The sequence below is a fragment of the Epinephelus fuscoguttatus genome, linkage group LG19 (genome assembly GCF_011397635.1).
Source record: "Epinephelus fuscoguttatus linkage group LG19, E.fuscoguttatus.final_Chr_v1".
NCBI lineage: Eukaryota > Metazoa > Chordata > Actinopteri > Perciformes > Serranidae > Epinephelus > Epinephelus fuscoguttatus.
The window spans coordinates 2143674-2161603 of NC_064770.1; the positions used below are offsets into that span (position 1 = coordinate 2143674).

Genomic DNA, 17930 nt, shown 5'->3' on the forward strand with positions numbered 1-17930 from the left:
GTGTGCAAAGCAGTAATCAGAGCAAAGGGTGGCTATTTTGAAGAAACTAGAATATAAAACATGTTTTCAGTTATTTCACCTTTTTTTGTTAAGTACATAACTCCACATGTGTTCATTCATAGTTTTGATGCCTTCAGTGAGAATCTACAATGTAAATAGTCGTGAAAATAAAGAAAACACATTGAATGAGAAGGTGTGTCCAAACTTTTGGCCTGTACTGTATATATATTATATATATAAATAAAGTTTTGCTTGCTTGCTTGCAAACACTGTGAGGGTGCATTCACACAAGATACATCCTCATAATCAAGCACAGTCAAATATGTAGAATGTATTTTTTGTTTTGGTCAAGTGTGACTGCCCCTGGACAATTAAACAGCTGATGACCTCGGGGAAAAGACAACACATCATGTTACCAATTACGTCATCAACATAGCATGAACTAAACCAACCAACGCAGCCAAGCAGGGGCCGTCACCAGAGAAGCGATTCCTACTTCTAGAATAAAAGCAGGGACATTAGTTTCAGCTTAAGCCTTTTCACAAGTAGTTCAAAAAGCTTAAAAGAAAGACAATCATCTAACACAATGCCCAGGTATTTATAAGATGAAACCCACTCTGTGCTCTTGTTCTGATGTGAAACAGTAGTTGGGAGTTTTGTAAGCTTCCTCCTTGCTTTTGTGAATGACATGCACTTTGTTTTATCAGCATTTGGGACAAAATTCAGATTGAACAGGAAATATTGAACACCACTGAAAGCTAGGTGAAGCTGGGAAAGGGCCTGAGTCTGAGTAGAAGCAGAGCAATAAACAACTGTGTCATCAGCATAAAGATGAATACATGCATCACATAAATCAGGGCTCCAGACGTACTTTTTCCCCTAATTCACCTAATATTTGTCGAGAGGGTGAGTCTCATCACCATCAACATCCTGCCTTTGTTTCTGGGCCTTAAGGTCTGCCTGTAGCTCTGCTAGCCTACCACCTGGCTTGCATCTGACAGCCATGGCCTCAACAGTCACAATGAGTTTTTCAATCTCATTGACAGGCATTTTTCTTAGAAATGTGAACATTAAGGGGGAAAACATACTTTTGTTTAATTTAGCTGAAACAGTGTACTGTCACATCAGCCTTACCTGACACAATATAACATCATTCCTTTGAGGGTGAGGGCTGGATTTAACAAACAAGTCAGCCAGGAAGTTACAGAAAGCTACAAAGATTCCATCTTCAATCATTGTCTTGACCTGCAGGACAAAACTAATATACCTCTGTTTATTGATACAAAATATTAAAAAGTTATTTTGAAATTGAATACAAACCTTCCTTGCTCTCCCAGCAATGTCTGTATTGCTTGAGGATGCAGTCAAATGTTCCATGTGGACGTAGACTGCTGTGAACTGCCCTGGATTCTGCAAGTTTCGATACTTTCCTCCACGTCTCAGTGAGGTTTGCAGGGCCTGGTTTACATGTGGGAGCCAGCGTGTCCTATTGGCACCACCTGGGACGTTGACACGCACACCCAGCTTCTCTCGAGGGCTATTAACTCTCTCATAGTTTTGCTGCTAAAGTGGTACGTCTTCCACACCATGTTAAGGAGATTATAGACTTGGTCCACCATGGAGATTTTTCTTTGCACAGGCAGCATTGCCAGCTCAAATCTACAGTTTAAATGAATCATACTTAAATATACATACATACATTGTTTATTACCCCTAACTTTAGCTTTCTTGTCCACATAACCTACCTATGTGGCAAGCAATGAAACAGGACAATAAAAGCACTTGCCTCAGCTGGTAGGAGGGATATTACACCTCCTTTATGCCCAAGATTGACTGTAGCACCATCGACTCCCATGGCAACTGTCTTCTCTAACCACCCTTACTCTGTCTCTAGATGATGATATGCCTCTTTGGTGGCATCGTAGACTCCTTGAATTAAAATGACATTTTATTTGTAATTGTTGTGTACAATAAAATGTTGATCTGGAATAATATTCACTGTACACCCAAACCATGAGCAAATAGGAACAGTGTCTCTGCCTGTCATCAGACTGAATAGTTCAATCTCTGTGGCACCTACAAATTTACATATCTATAAAGTTAACAGCACAGAAACAGTTTCAAATATTGTAGTCATTCCTGGCATATTTCTGAAGTAACTTGTTTTTCTGAATAAACACTTAAAGCAACCCTTACCTTTCTTGCATTTCACACAGCACTTAGAAAAAATTTGAACATCCATTACTCCCACCTACCTCCAAAGTCCCATCCCTCTTCTCCTCATTACGTCTATGATAGACGTAGGCCTTGGCAAGGTAACGTTAACGCTAATATAGACCTGTTAAAAGTTTAATAGAGCAGTTTCTTAACTTCACGATGGTGACTCCGCCCAGCAGCTTATTGAGCTCCTCATCGTTGCGGACAGCCAGCTGTAGGTGACGGGGGATGATACGGGTAACGGGTCTCATTGGCTGCGCAGCAGCCTGTGAACACGGCCGACTGGGAACTGGAGCCCAGCACTCAAGGAGCAGGTCTTTGCCTTGGCTCTGGCTTTTCCTCCAGTCTTTCCGCGGCCATTCATTTTTCTGATGCTCTCTAAAGTCCGGACATTTCAGCTTCCTCTGCAGATTGTATTGTAGCCTCCTGTATGCGTAAGGCTGCTGGAAGTGGGGAATCTGTTTAATGTGTAAACTTGTCTCAGGAGATTTTATGTTTTAAGCTATTAATGTGTTTCATTAGTGTATCATGTTTGAATTGTGGGTAACACTATAATAAGTACACACTATTAAGCATTAGTTAAGCATTAATCATTCTCGTAACCCATCGACTGTATTCGGCATCTGACTTCCGGCAGACAGTGATACAGCCTCTTCTTTGGCATTCAGGTTTGATTTGGGCGGAGGAGGCGAATTTCCGTTTCCGACTTCCGTTTATATTTAAGTAAATATGCTGAACCATTGCGATGGATTCAGAGTTTGCAGTGACGCCAATTGTATTCTGCCTCGTTAGTTCACCGCACAGACCGTTTAACCTGGCAACTGCAGCAGGCTCAAACGTGATTGGTCAATATCACGCAGGCTACAAACAGCCTACAACTGGAAACCAGGGCTCTTCCACTCTTCTTCCGGAGGCGAGATCTCGGGGGTTTGCCTACAGACTCTACATTCACTTAATGTAGAGTCTGTATATAGAGACTAAGCATTAATAAATACTGAATTCATCATTTATAAATCATGTTTCTGACATGAATACTCATTGTAGTTTATAAATGTTTTACTCTTCATTAATAAGCTCATCTATAATGTGCTTAATGATTGCATTTTCATACTTTATAAATGATGGATTCAGCATTTCTAAATTAAGTATTACAGCACTTACAAACCAGTTATTTAGGAATTTTCAATGGCTTTTAAGGTCATATAGAAAGTGTTTGTAAAATGATTAATAAACTATTTAGATGTACATTTATGCATGCACTTACACATACACAGTTCAGACATGTCCTGATGGTTAGTGAATGTGTTAGTAGATGTTTTTTATTAAAAACTCACAAATTTCTTTATTTATTTTATTGTAACTTCTCAACATATTTTAACTGTACAACTGTACTGTTGATTTAAAAAGACGTACGAGCGTAAACATGGCTGAATAAAAACTCGCCAACACCAACAGTGGATCACAGAAGTTTCAAGTGCTACAAATAAAATCTTTGACTGAAAAAATATAAAATGTTTCAATATCAAAAAATAAAGTCAGAAAATATGTCAGTGTCATAATTCAACATACATTTGAAATCCTATCTCAAAGAAAAGTCTCAAAAGTATTTGAGACAGATAAAATAAATATACTCAACACATGATAAAATCATAACACAGATTAAATCTTGTAATAAAATCTCCCACAATGTCAAAATTCAACAATGAACTTTTTATTATTATAGCTTACTTTGTTTTTAGGGGAAGCAGCTTTCTGGAAACCTTAAAGGCTTTAACTGTGTCTGCTATTCCTGGATGCTCCTGAATTGAAGTGGCACACTGTGTGGCAAACACACTGAGTTTCCCCTGACTGTTGTGGTTTTTAAGGAGTTCCTTATATTTGCTGGGTGCAGCGATAAACAGCTCCGCGATTGGAGCAGTGACAACAACCGTGTTCCGGTCCACCCCAACATGCTTGAAAGCAGCAGACATGGTCCCTCCTCAACTGAACAGCCTGAGAATTTTTTTGTACCGGGAGACCACCTGATCCAGATTTTGGGCTGCAATTCAGAGGACAAAGAATTAGTGTTATCCACAGTAAAAAATGGTTGCATTTGCACACATACGCTTTCAAACACACACACAAACACACACAGACACACACACACGCTACACTCAACGTAGGCTTGGGAGTCACACACTCACATTCAGTTTCAATCTAGTATGATCCAGTATGAGACTTAAGATCAGGGCAGTTGCAACTAAGAGACTTATATATAGATGGTTCACCAGGTTATTTCACTCTATCCAGAAAGTGATTTGTTATGGTACATTTAGTTAGTTAGCGCCAACAGCAATCACACACACAATGTCACATCATGTGAGAAGAACCAGCCAGGAGAGGAACAATTGTACAGCAGAGCTAAGCAGGACCAAACCAAAAACCCAGTGAGTAGAAAGGGGTTACAGTACATGTAGCATTTTTATCTCTCTTACGTGTCTTTGGTTCCATTTTCTTTGACTTCTTCTTTTTCTCGTTCCCTTTCTTCTTCCTTCTCTTCTTCTTCTTCTTGTCCTCCTCTCCTCTGACCCAGTAGGTGCCATGGACACACCTAAATGAAAGAAACTGTTCATTATAAAATGCATGTAGAACGTTATATACCAGTTGAATATATTTTCAGACACTGGTGATTTTGGCATGCCTTGACCTTTAAGCAACTTTAAATAGTAGTTCTCAAGTGAAATGTATTCATTTCTATTCAGTTTATGTTCAGATACAATAATATGTCGGTGTATGCATGTTATATGTATATATGCATACATATGTATATATGTATATATGTATTTTTGTCTAACATACATATAGCTTATGCAAATAGTTTTATTTCTATTGTGTGAAGTACTCAGTGCATGTAATTTAGTTTATGTAGTACAGCACATTGGGGTGCATTTATCATCATTATTATCATTATTATTAAAATCACTATCAATTTCACTATTACTATATAGTAATGAACAAAAAACGTCGTCTTTTAACATTTAACGTTACAACCCTGTCTTGTAGTATCAAAAGGTAACAATGGGAGGGCTAATGGCCTTGCACCATGCATATTCAGAGCGGGTATGTGAATAACCCTCCTCTTTTTAGGTACTTTTAAGGTTTTAATATTATCTGTCGGTGAATTAGCTAGGCTTTGATGGTTATTTACAGGTTATGTCAATGCTACTTTTACGTTGAATAATAAAGTGTGTCTTGGGCCCTTCAGCTAACGTCACTAACAAGCTAGCCATCATCCATAATGTGTGTTGGCAAACAAACATACTCACCACTAGTGTCGATGACGGCCGCCGACAATGTATCCATCCCCACGCCGGCATTCTTTTTGACTCGCATCCGAATCTTGGCTGCACTCAGCTCCACATCTTCTCCACGGAGCAGCTCCCGTTCAATGTTGCCGCCAGGTTGCCGCCTCCCACCATCAAGTTGATGACGTAGTGGAAGCAGATTCTTTTGACCCACCTTCATGATGTGTTGAAAGCGGGATTGTGGGTACTCAAGCGGGTCAGATCATAACAACGCTGGATGTCTTTATAAAATCACCACAGTTTAATGCATTTTTTTTTTGTTGCAAACAATGAGCAGATTCACCCGACTAAAGAAGCTTATTAATGAGGAAACCTCGAAAAGAAACGCCCTGAAGCTGATAAAGTGGCTTCAGAAGAGGAAACTGAAAAGGAGGACAAACAGTGGAGATCTATATGCTTGGTAAGAAATATATAATTAAATAGGTAAATTTAAACTAATTTGCAATTATGTGTTGATTTGTGTGCAGGTTTGGGTCAGATTACTTTGAGATGTAATCAGGCTACTGAATACAAATTCAATGTAATGTATGTAGGCCTAATTAGTAACGTTATCTACTGGATAACAAAAAATATGTAATCTAATCTAAATCCTTTTGGACCAAACATTGATTCCCAAGATATATTAATAAAGTCACCATTTTAAAAGCTAGCAACCTGAGAGGAGCAAGTTACTTATAGCCTACAGTAGAACAGCATTTAGAATTGGTCAAATCAAATTACCCTCACAAAAATATGCTGGCATGAACGTCTACAGCTGTACTGTACAGTTTTATAATTTTAAAATTTCCATATTTTAAATATGTAATCACAAATCTAAACAAGTAATCCTTGTAACTGACTACAATCTAATTACTTATTTTTTGTAACCTGATTATGTCTTCTCGATTAAATTTACTGTTTACCATTACTACCAAAACCTGTGTGTGTGTGTGTGTGTGTGTGTGTGTGTGTGTGTGTGTGTGTGCGCGCGTTAGTGAGTGAGTGAGTGAGTGAATGGTGGAGCATATAGTATGATAGGTGTGAGGCATCATCAAGGACGAAGAAAGCCTATTCTACATCGTGTGGAGAGAAGATCTCGAAGACATCTAGTCCCCTTGATTGCCCATCATGTGAGGTTTGGATCTTCAGTTATCACTGATGAGTGGCGTGCCTATCACGTACTCTCTGCACTAGGGTACAACCATCACACTGTCAACCACAGCAGGTGGTATGTAGATCCCCAAACTGGTGCCCATACCCAGCATCTTGAGAGGGCCTGGAGATCCTACAAGGAGCAGATCTGGAGGCTCAGGGGAAATCGCACTGACACTTTGCTTTCTGACCACCTTTCAGTGATTGAGTGGAATGAATGGCTCGCAAAGAAACACCGTGATGCTACATTTGGCAGACTGATTCATGACATTTCCAGAAACTACAAGTAGTCATATGCAGTCACTGACCATTGTTGGCAAGAATTTGTCTTTCTGTGGGAGATGGCTGAGACAAATTCAAAGGAATCAGTGCACTGTTTTTGTAGCGTCATAAAATGACATTTCCTGTATTATTTTATCATGTGTTGAGTCTGTCTCAAATAATTTTGAGACTTTTCTTTGAGATAGGATTTCAAATGTATGTTGAATTATGACACTGACATATTTTCTGACTTTATTTTTTGATATTGAAAGATTTTATATTTTTTTAGTTAAACGTGCAATATGTCATTTTCTGCCGCTAGGGGTCTCAAACCAAAACAATAACAGAAGACGGAGTTGGATGACGTCACGAAGTAGCGTGGGTTGTAGTCATATAACAGATACAGATCTGCCGCTGGCCAGAGCGCTGGTGCCCCAGCGGGCAGCAGTGCTTGCAATACACTGGTGGAAATGATTAATATTTCGATAACATCAGCCAGATGTTTGCTTACCTGTCTAGTAGAACACACGCGAGGTCGGCATTGAATTGTAGTCCTAGATTTTCATGAAGCTCTCTCCATCTCGGATAGGCCACACCAATATTTATCCTTGATTTAACTCTCTTCTTATCCCAGATTCTTCTGGGATCGCTTGGTTGACCCATACGTTTCCGTTTTATTGGCTTGTTTACCGGGACAGCTTCGGTGTCAGAAGGTGCAGCAACCGTCAATGCATAATCATGATCCATGACGAGTTAGCTTAGCCTAGCAACAGTAACGTTCTTTCTCTGACGTCTCATCCGGTCTGCTTCTTCTTCTTCTCCTTCTCCTTCATTTAATGGCTATGGTAACTGGAGTTACGTCGCCATTGACATGCGACCCTATTTATCTGGGTTTGAAAAATTGTTGGAAACATTCCTGATAATCAAAGTACACAACTTAACAAAATATATAATATTGTTTTAGTCGTTTTTAGACATTTTTATGTGGAAAAACTACGTATTATACCTTTAAAGATTTTATTTGTAGCACTTGAAACTTCTGTGATCCACTGTTGGTGTTGGCAAGTTTTTTACGTACGTCTTTTTCAATCAACAGTACAGTTGTACAGCTACAATATGTTGAGAAGTTGCAATAAATATTAATGCAAAATGTTCAATATTCCTTTGTGTTGTGTCTTTCCTTTGTCTGTTAAGATAACTGAGACTTTTGTTAGTCTTGAGGCATCTCCAGCCTTTAAATCTCATTTGTAAATGCTTTATAAGGTATAGATAGTGCTCACTTTAGATGAGCTCACACAAAATACTTAATTAACGAGTAGTAAGTGCTTCGTAACTACCTGAATGAATGAATTCCTGTATTAATAACTGTTTATAGGACCTCTATTTGAAAACAAATTTGTGAGTTTTTAATAAAACATCTACGAACACATTCACTAACCATCAGCACATGTCTGAACTGTATATGTGTAAGTGCATGCATAAATGTACATCTAAATAGTTTATTAATCATTTTACAAACACTTTCTAAATGACCTTACAAAATATTGACAATTCCTAAATAACTGGTTTGTAAGTGCTGTAATACTTAATTTAGAAATGCTGAATCCATCATTTATAAAGTATGAAAATGCAATCATTAAGCACATGAGATGAGCTTATTAATGAAGAATATAACATTTATAACTGTGTTTATAAACTACATACCAATGAGTATTTATGTCAGAAACATGCTTTATAAATGATGAATTCAGTATTTATTAATGCTTAACTAATGCTTAATAATGTGTACTTATTATAAAGTGCAGGCTCAAGAGGTTGTGTGACGGGTGGGTGGGGTCACCAGCGGTGCAGAGGGCTTTGCGGGTGAGGCGGTTACAGTATGTGTCCAGAAGGAATTGTGCAGTATTGGTTGCTTCTGAGAACTTCATTTTCCCTGCATATTTTGGGGGCATATCTAGTGCAGAACACACAGTTAATTGTATTATTTGTTTGGTTGTACCTGAGCCATGTAAATTCATTAAGCCATTCCATTCGTAAAGGGAAATTTCGGTTTATTTCAACCCGTCTCCTATCGTCCTAAATTTGTTTCAAGTCACTAGTGACATAGAAATAACAGTTAGCATGTTAGCCGTTAGCCTAGATACAGCCGTAGCGTCAGACCTGTTAAAACTTAATTGAACGGGCATCCTTTCAAGTGCAAAGTTAGTCCACTAAACAAGCTTTTTCTCCACAAAGACCGCCTAATATCGTTAGGATAAATGTCAGAGAACATATAGAAAACGACATGTAAACGTGTTGTCTTACCTTACCGTTGTGGTGCCATGTTTGTTGTTTACCATTTAGCTAAGGCTGCAACCGGTCCCATTCCTTGCAACAGAGGTATTCCTCTTCTGTGGGCAATGGGGTATAGCATTCACAGGTAACGTTACACCACCAATCTCCAGAGCTAAATCCTTCCAGCAGCCATTCCTCCTCTGTCGTCCTCTAACGTTACCTGTTGTGCCTCTCCAGTGTTGTCTGTAACAGTAACGTAACTACTTTTATTGGGTAAAAAGTAGTGTAACGCGTTACTACTGAAAATATGGTAATGGAACGTAGTTGCTTTGTCAGTTGGGCACAACATTACTTTTCCCGGGGACAGATTTGACGGTGACACTGCCTGTCTGCCTCAGCTGCGCACTAGGCAGGAACTGTGACAGTTGCCATGTCAACAGTACAGACAGGAGTGCCAAAATAAAGAATCGTATGAGGAATATGGAAGATAAACACGCCTCTTTGGATTATTTTAACGGTTTGTCAACCGAAGACAGGTTAGCTTATTGTAATAAGCTTAATAAGCTTATTGTAATAAGCTAACAATTAGCAACAGAGTGAGGTTTCCTGACCCGTAATTACTGTCGGGTCAGTGGGTCACCGACCCAACGAAATGGCCTAAGCTACAGTGGCTGGACATTTTTTTATGTCTTGTGGAGAAACCCAGCGTTTATACGCATGAAAAACTCTTGATGTGTATAATTTTGTACTTTGCGGTCATGTCCAAGATATTGAATACCGGGATTTATCTGATGGTTTTTGTGCTCTACGGACCGAAGTACTGCCGAGCCAGCGACAAGGACACAAAACAGTAACGTTAACTAATGTACAAGACCTGGGCGATTCTGAACAAGTCGACCAACTATATAATGACAGCGAACTGCACTTGTATGGCTGGGTAAGTGTTGTTTAATGTAACGTTAACCTCGCTAGTCAGACCTCAGACATGGGCAACATACGACCCCAGAACCTCAAACGAAATCAAAACGACAACCAAAACATCAATAAAATGCAGCATTGTGTTCACAGAAAACAGAACAATCATAACCTGCCTACCTTCCTGGCGCTGTGTGAACGGCAGCCTGTTGCAGCAGCTCCTATTTTGTGTATTTTAAATTGCTGCTGTGACATTGAAATTTCCCCCCGAGGGGTTAATAAAGTACCTACCATACCATACCAGAAGAGAAAATGAATTAATTTATTCGTGCAGGTCAAAGTATGAGTCTATTACACAAACACAGTCTCACAGTTACACACGTAATAACAGAACAGAAAATGATTTATTCATGAATATGACGCTATTTGTTCAAAGATAGTGTCTGTGAATATTAATATTTTCCTCATTCAGTGATGCAGCAGGTCTGGCAAATAGGCTATTAGTAGTAGTAATCTGTCATGTAACAAATTCATGTAGCCTAGTTAACACAAATTAACTCTCACTCTTTAATCTTTATTTTATCACCAAAGTGGTAAATACCAGTGGGAAACTCGAATTTTTTCACAATTAGGAAATGAGGAAATGAGATGGGGTTCTACCCAAAGTCAAGCACCATAAAAGCAACGTAAAAAGTTACTTTTCACAGAGGGTAACTAAGTAAAGTAAGGGATTACTTTTTTCAAGAAGTAACGAGTAACGAGCAAACACTACTTTTTAAAAGTAACTTCCCCAACACTGTGCCTCTCTCTCTCTCCTCCATTCTTCAATTTCACGAAGCTCTTCGTCAGTGTATTCTGGCTCAAATAAATAAGGGCGGCCATTGCCTCTTGATGTGGAAAGCCTATATACTAACATTCCACATTTAGGTGGTCTTCAGAGTTGTTGTCTTACCTTACTGTGTGTTTACCGTTTACTTCTGCTTCCCAAAGCGCGGCCGAAATATCGCAAGAAAAGGCAGCGATCTCATAACATGCTTGAAATCTTGCAATAACAAGCCACAGCAGCTGCAAGGCAGAACCGTACAGTAGCCTGAAAGGTTCATTCATTTATTTTATGACAGATTTATAGAATAATGGTTGACTTGTTGCCAGACTTCGACTTTGTGGAGGAGGAATTTGATTTTGCAGAGTTTTATGGCCGCCCTTATTTATTTGAGCCAGAATACACCGATGAAGAGCTTTGTGAAATTGAAGAATGGAGGAGGAGAGAGAGAGGCACAACAGGTAACGTTAGAGGACGACAGAGGAGGAATGGCTGCTGGAAGGATTTAGCTCTGGAGATCGGTGGTGTAACGTTACCTGTGAATGCTGTACCCCAATACCCACAGAAGAGGAATACCTTTGTTGCAAGGAAAGGGACCGGTTGCAGCCTTAGCTAAATGGTAAACAACAAACATGGCACCACACCGGTAAGGTAAGACAACACGTTTACATGTCGTTTTCTATATGTTCTCTGACATTTATCCTAACGATATGAGGCGGTCTTTGTGGAGAAAAAGCTTGTTTAGTGGACTAACTTTGCACTTGAAAGGATGCCCGTTCAATTAAGTTTTAACAGGTCTGACGCTACAGCTGTATCTAGGCTAACGGCTAACATCCTAACTATTATTTCTATGTCACTAGTGACTTGAAACAAATTTAGCACGATAGGAGACGGGTTGAAATAAACCGAAATTTCCCTTTAAGTGTAGATTGGGCTTTTTCTGTATGGTTTCTTCTGAGTCTGTATCGAGTTTTCCACAGCAACTTTTGGCTGTGCAGGGCCTGGCTCTGACACGAGGGCGAAGAACGCGTCTTTAGTTTGTTTCGCCATCCTTGAATATGACATTGGGCACGACTACACCCAGTGAACACCAAACGGGATTTCAGCGGGGATTTCTAGTTAAAAACCGGTTTATACTTGGTCTAAATGTCTAAGACCTCTTTTCAACCTCTTTTCAACTAGCTAAAATGCGGTAACATCGTCAATGTGTCAAAATTACAAATTTGTTTAATTATTTTGATCATTTTTTCAGTTGTAGGTCAAAAGAGAGACAATACTAATTAATGTGTGAGGTATTTCTCCAAAGTCATATTGCACTGGTGGGTGACATGTGGTCTACTCAAAGACGTAATTTCAATGTATTTAATGTTTCACATGAAATGTCATAAATATGGAACTATATAGTCTGTGTGCTGCCACCGAGAAGATTTCAGGACATTTTTAGTGTCAGATCTGTACATTCTACTTCATTCATATAAAATCACAACCTGCGCTTACTGCTGAAATGGGCATGCGCAAGTACTTTGCTGTTACAGCTTATATTTCTTTTTTATACTTGTTTTATTTACAGGTTTCTACCATATCAAACTAATTTCTCCAACCAGAGGGACAAACCAGTGGGACCTTACATCGATTATGTATTTTTCTTTTTCTATTGTAATTGTATTTAAAGAGCATTTCTTGGTTATATTGAAATTGTTACTTAATAAATACAAATGTATTGTCACATGTGTCACATGGTGTTCTTTATCTTTTAAGTGGAAGCTGTAAATGTGTGACTAAGTATGTAACTTGTATGCTGCAATAGTTGTCATCCTAAAGCCAGAACCACATTTACAGTTCTATATTATAGTGAGCATTTTGAGGTTTAAAAGATGTTCAGAATTGAACTATTTAAAGATGTTGATTGAATGGTTACATTTAGACCATATTTCACCTGGATTTATAATATTGACTTTCAACTGAGAAATTTGGGTGTGATTTTTTTAGTTAGGCTTCAAAATGAGGATAGACTTTTATTTGCACACTGTAGAGGATGAAAAATCGCACTATTGCAAATCCTGGTGAAATATGGTCTAATAGTAACCGTTCAATCAACATCTACAAATAATCAGTGAAAAAACTTTAACTTCTGAGCCATTTCTGAACGTCTTTTTACTGATGACCATAGTCGTTTTTTAAATATCTTTTCAACAGAAAAATGTTTACTGGGCAGCTAAAAACATTGATGCGTCTAGATGGCGTGATCCTCACAGTTAACTAATCCCTCACTCCTTGACCCTCCCCCTCTCACCTACACTGGCAGACTCGCTTGTGGGTCGCACACAAGCAAGTAGTTGTAAAAAATATTCACACTCACACCAAAAATGGTCACAAAATGCAAACATTTCGTCAAAGTCTCGAACCCTGTACATTATGGCAGAGGCTATTTAAATGAATACTAAACAACAGAGGCCCTAATACTGACTTTCAAGGCACCCCATTGGCAATTGTAAGAGGGGCTGATAACATGCCTGTACTCTTGTAATCCTCTTGTGTTTTCTACCTTTTGTTCTCTTCTGACTGCAACTATTGATTATTTAAGTCAGATGTTATTTATCAAAATATATATACCATAATCTTTGTGGTGCAAAGTTTCTTAAAACAATCGTTCAAGTACAGTTATTAACAGTTAATGTAATTAATAGTTAAGAACACCTGTAAAACTGAGCAATACATGCATAGTTGTTAGTCCCAGTGACTCATGGAAAGCCTATTGTCCAATCACATTACTTGGTTGGAGCTACTGGTTGCTGGGCACGGACTCCTCCTGACGCCAGTCAGCTCTGCAAAATTTATGCTAATCTATGCATTTTGAATTATTTAAAAATATTGGCTATACTTTTTGTAATTAATATTGGACAAAGATGACATAAATCAGCTCACCAGTCTGTAAACCCTCTTTCTGCTGACTTCTAGCTAGCTAGCTGCTAGTTAGCCAGGTTGAGGTTTTCACATGTAAACATCAGTAAACATTGAGGAAGATGGTGAAGAAATGGGCACCAGCCGAACTAGAATCCTGCTAACCATTGTAAAGGCGTTGGAAAATAAACTGGATGACCTTCATCACTTTTCAGAGGGATATGAGGAACTATGATATTCTTTGATTCACCAAGACATGGCTAAATCCTGGAAAGCTCCATTTAGCTAGGTGACTGTTCTGATCTGACAGAGCAGAGGAGAGGAGGAGTATGTGTGTGTTTTACAGTGAATAAGGACTGGTGTGATGGTGGGAATGCAAACTGCTGTCCCGTTCCTGCTATTGATCTCTGCACGATGGCTGCAGCGTGGCACTGCCATTTCAGGAAGAGTGACCACGTGGCTGTTTTGTTGAGGTTGGGATATATGAACAGTTAAATCATTCAGCAACCACAAACCATGAATTACCAGAACCATTCAGAATCATGAAACAGCAGCCATCAATGTACAGTAAGAGGATGCAAAATAGGACTAAATCCCAGTGCATAAGTTCAAGGAGCTGATAAGATCACATTTCACTACAGTTTACCTTGTATAATTTCAATGTGACAAATGATTGATTCATTGATTGATTGACTGATTGATTGATTCATTCATTGTATCCTACATTTGCAATCTTTGAAATAACATAGGTCTCACCAATGCATTTAAAGGTTGTGAAGTACAAATAAAAGATGGTCAGGGAAAAGAGAGAAACACCCCAAGTTGAGATGCTGTAGGTCCTCTGTTTGCCCATATTCAGTTGTGGTGCTGGGTATGAATATTAGCCAGACATCTTATTTATCAAAGAAATGATGAGCGATAATGTAGCTGTTTTGTTCTTAAGGAGTTCTCTGCATTATAGCAGTGCTTAAAGAAACAGTGGCATGCTGTGTGCAGGTTATAGACACTATGGTACCAAATATCTTGCCTTCAATAACCAGTACCAATCGCCATTACTAGAGTACCCTGAGATATTACACAAGGTAATCAAGTTGTGTTTTTGTACAGAATGGTACCGTAACCATTACACAGAGGAGCGCTAACAGTGTGTAGTTTTTTTTTTTTCTTAAGATATTTTTTGGGGCATTTTTAGCCTTTAATGTATAGGACAGACAAGTGTGAAAGGGGGAGAGAGTGTGGGAGTGACATGCAGCAAAGGGCCACAGGCTGGAGTTGAACCTGGATCGCTGTGGCAACAGCCTTGTACATGGGGCGCCTGCTCTACCACTAAGTCACCGACGCCCCAGTGTGTAGTTTTTAAAAACACAGTATCACTACCTGCCTCTTGTGTGTATGCGGTATGTGCACATTGTTAACGTGCTAATGTTTCATTTTGTTTGTGTAGAACGATGAGGCTGAGCTGGGCCCCCCCATTATCATGTGTACGCGGTCCTACCCAGAATGCAGTGTGTATGGTGACGGTTGTGGTGCTGATGGGGAGTGTGACATGGACAGCATCACTGAAAACGCCAACAGTTCTGACTCTTTGGATCCAACACGGCAAGACAGGTGAGTGACAGCAATATCTGGGAATGGGCGCTTTTAGGGAACATTTAGTGACTATGAGTGAGTGTCAAGAGATACAGTATTTGGAGTCTCTGTCACTTGTTCTACTGCAAGAGAAGAGGCTACTTTAAAATTACTTTGATCTGAGTATGTGATTTTATTGTTTCTCCCTTTTTTCATAAATGAACCACCTTCCTGTTCTTCCTGCTGTGGTACCCTAGTCACCTGATTGGCTCAGCATCTGCGTCTGTCATCTCCGGGGAGGAGCAGTTTGAGGACTATGGTGAGGGGGAGGATGTGGATTTTACTCCCAGCAGTCCTAGCCCTGAAGATGATGCCCGAACAAATGGCTTCTCAGACATGGGATCATCCCTTCCCTCCAGGTTGGTGGTTGAGCCAGAAACACATACCCTGAATCACAAACTCTCATATCTTGAAGCATATTTTTAAGACGTAACAGGAGGGTTACTTTTTGTTTTTCTCGTACGCCCTTTTCTTAACAGACATTTTGATTTGTCTTTGTTCCATGCTCCATTCTAACTCTAAGCATATTTCAATAATGACCACTTTCACACTGGAAATTTGAGAAAATGAAGTATGCTAAAAAAGGTCCACTTGTATACCAAATGTTACATGATTTTTGAGTGAAGTGTTAAATCATACTGTTCTCCCAAAAGGCAATGCATAAGAGAGTTCAAGAGCTGCTCACAGTACCAAAAGATTTAAAGTCAAAATCAAAGTCAGCTTTATTGTCAATTCTACAATATGTACAGGACATACAGAGGATCGAAATTGCTTTTCAGAGCAGGGAGAGAGTTAAGCATCCTGACAGCTTGGTGGAAAAAGCTGTCTTTCAGTCTGCTGGTCCTGGCCCGGAGACTCTGCAGTCTCCTCCCTGATGGCAGTAGGCTGAAGAGGCTGTGTAACGGGTGGGTGAGGTCACCAGCGATGCAGAGGGCTTTGCAGGTGAGGCGGGTACAGTATGTGTCCTGAAGGGAAGGGAGAGGGGCACCGACGATCTTCACTAACACATTGTGGATGGTAGCAAGGAAGATATTAGATGACAAAAATGCCAAAGGGCTTTCTCATTACAGAGTACACATGCTTGGCAGTTTGATAGAAGTGGCCATGCATTTCCACAACTGTTAAACTGTGCACGGCTTAGATATTGTTTCCTGGATGGAGTCTGTCACACTGGAAATGACATGTTGCAAAATGTGTACCACTTCCTGTATCCGTTTTATGACACTAGAGAGCACACACCAATTATACATCATGTTGCTGCATATCATGTGTAAACCACACCATGTAAATGTCGTGTAAATTAGGATCTTTATCACATAAGGCTGACTTCCTGTTGTCAGTAGGTGGTGCCATGACTCTGAGTCAATATGGGCATGTAGATCTCTTGCTAAAAAAAGTTGACAATGATTAATGACACCTCTGACAACATGGAAGCAAAGTAATTTACTATATCAGTTTGGAATATTTCTGAAAATTAAAGTGTCCCGTTTGTGTTCCTTGAAATAGCTACATTTCTAAATACCAGAGGTGGGGACCTAAACATTGGTAAACTTCAGAGCCAAGAGTTTGTGACTTTATTTTACAAAACAGTATATTGCTCGTCCACATGAGTTCCGTTTTATTCAGTGCATTGAATTGCATTGTATTTATTTACAATGACAATAAAAGGAATTGAATTGAACTGAATTGAATACACATTAAACTATTTACATTTTTACAACCTTAACAAAGTCGTAGATTCCAACTATTTACAGGTTTTTCACATCACCTCTCGAAAACCATGTCACCATGCAGAGGACTTAATATAACAGTACATACAATATTTATTTGACAGTCATAATCACAAAAGTAGCAACAGTATTATCAGTAATAAAGACTGTAGTAGTATGTGGGAGATAGAAAACACTGATATATAATGTGTAGATGCTGTTTGAAATGGAGAATCTGCAGCTGCAATCTGTCCTTTAAAGACTGTGAGACGCACGCGCACACACACGCGCGCACACACACACACACACACACACACACACACACACAGGCCTGTTATCATGGTGATGAATGACATGCATGCAGCAGAGGGAGAGACAAGCTGTGAGACCAGGCAGATTAACATGGCTTTAAAATGTCTTTAACTCCTCCCTTTAATTCCCAAACCGTGGGTCCAATTGTCAGTCTGAATACCAGCAGAGAGATACACTCGTCTCGAATGCAGACATGTAGTTTTTATGTTTGTGGAGTCAAAAATTTGATCTTGGTTGCAAGTTTAAGATGTGTTGCCCCTCACCTTTTTTCCAGAAATTTCTCCTCTCAATTTACATGTGAGTGAATGACAAAAAAATCACTGCTCCCTTCGCTTGGGAGCTCACTTACCCAAATGTGTACGTGTGAGTGATCCATGGTGACACCAGTGCGACCAGGACAAGTTTTCCTACGTT

General features: G+C 39.4%; 1 protein-coding gene across 2 annotated transcripts in view; it reads left to right on the forward strand.

The window, feature by feature from the left end:
- The window catches only part of rab11fip4a (RAB11 family interacting protein 4 (class II) a), a 121862-nt gene that overhangs the window by 27134 nt on the left and 76798 nt on the right, over nucleotides 1-17930 (forward strand). For both annotated transcript variants that reach the window (XM_049560223.1, XM_049560225.1), the window contains 2 exons: nucleotides 15311-15474; nucleotides 15693-15854. In XM_049560223.1, the coding sequence (XP_049416180.1) occupies nucleotides 15311-15474; nucleotides 15693-15854 (326 nt within the window). The remainder of the gene's footprint in view (nucleotides 1-15310; nucleotides 15475-15692; nucleotides 15855-17930) is intronic.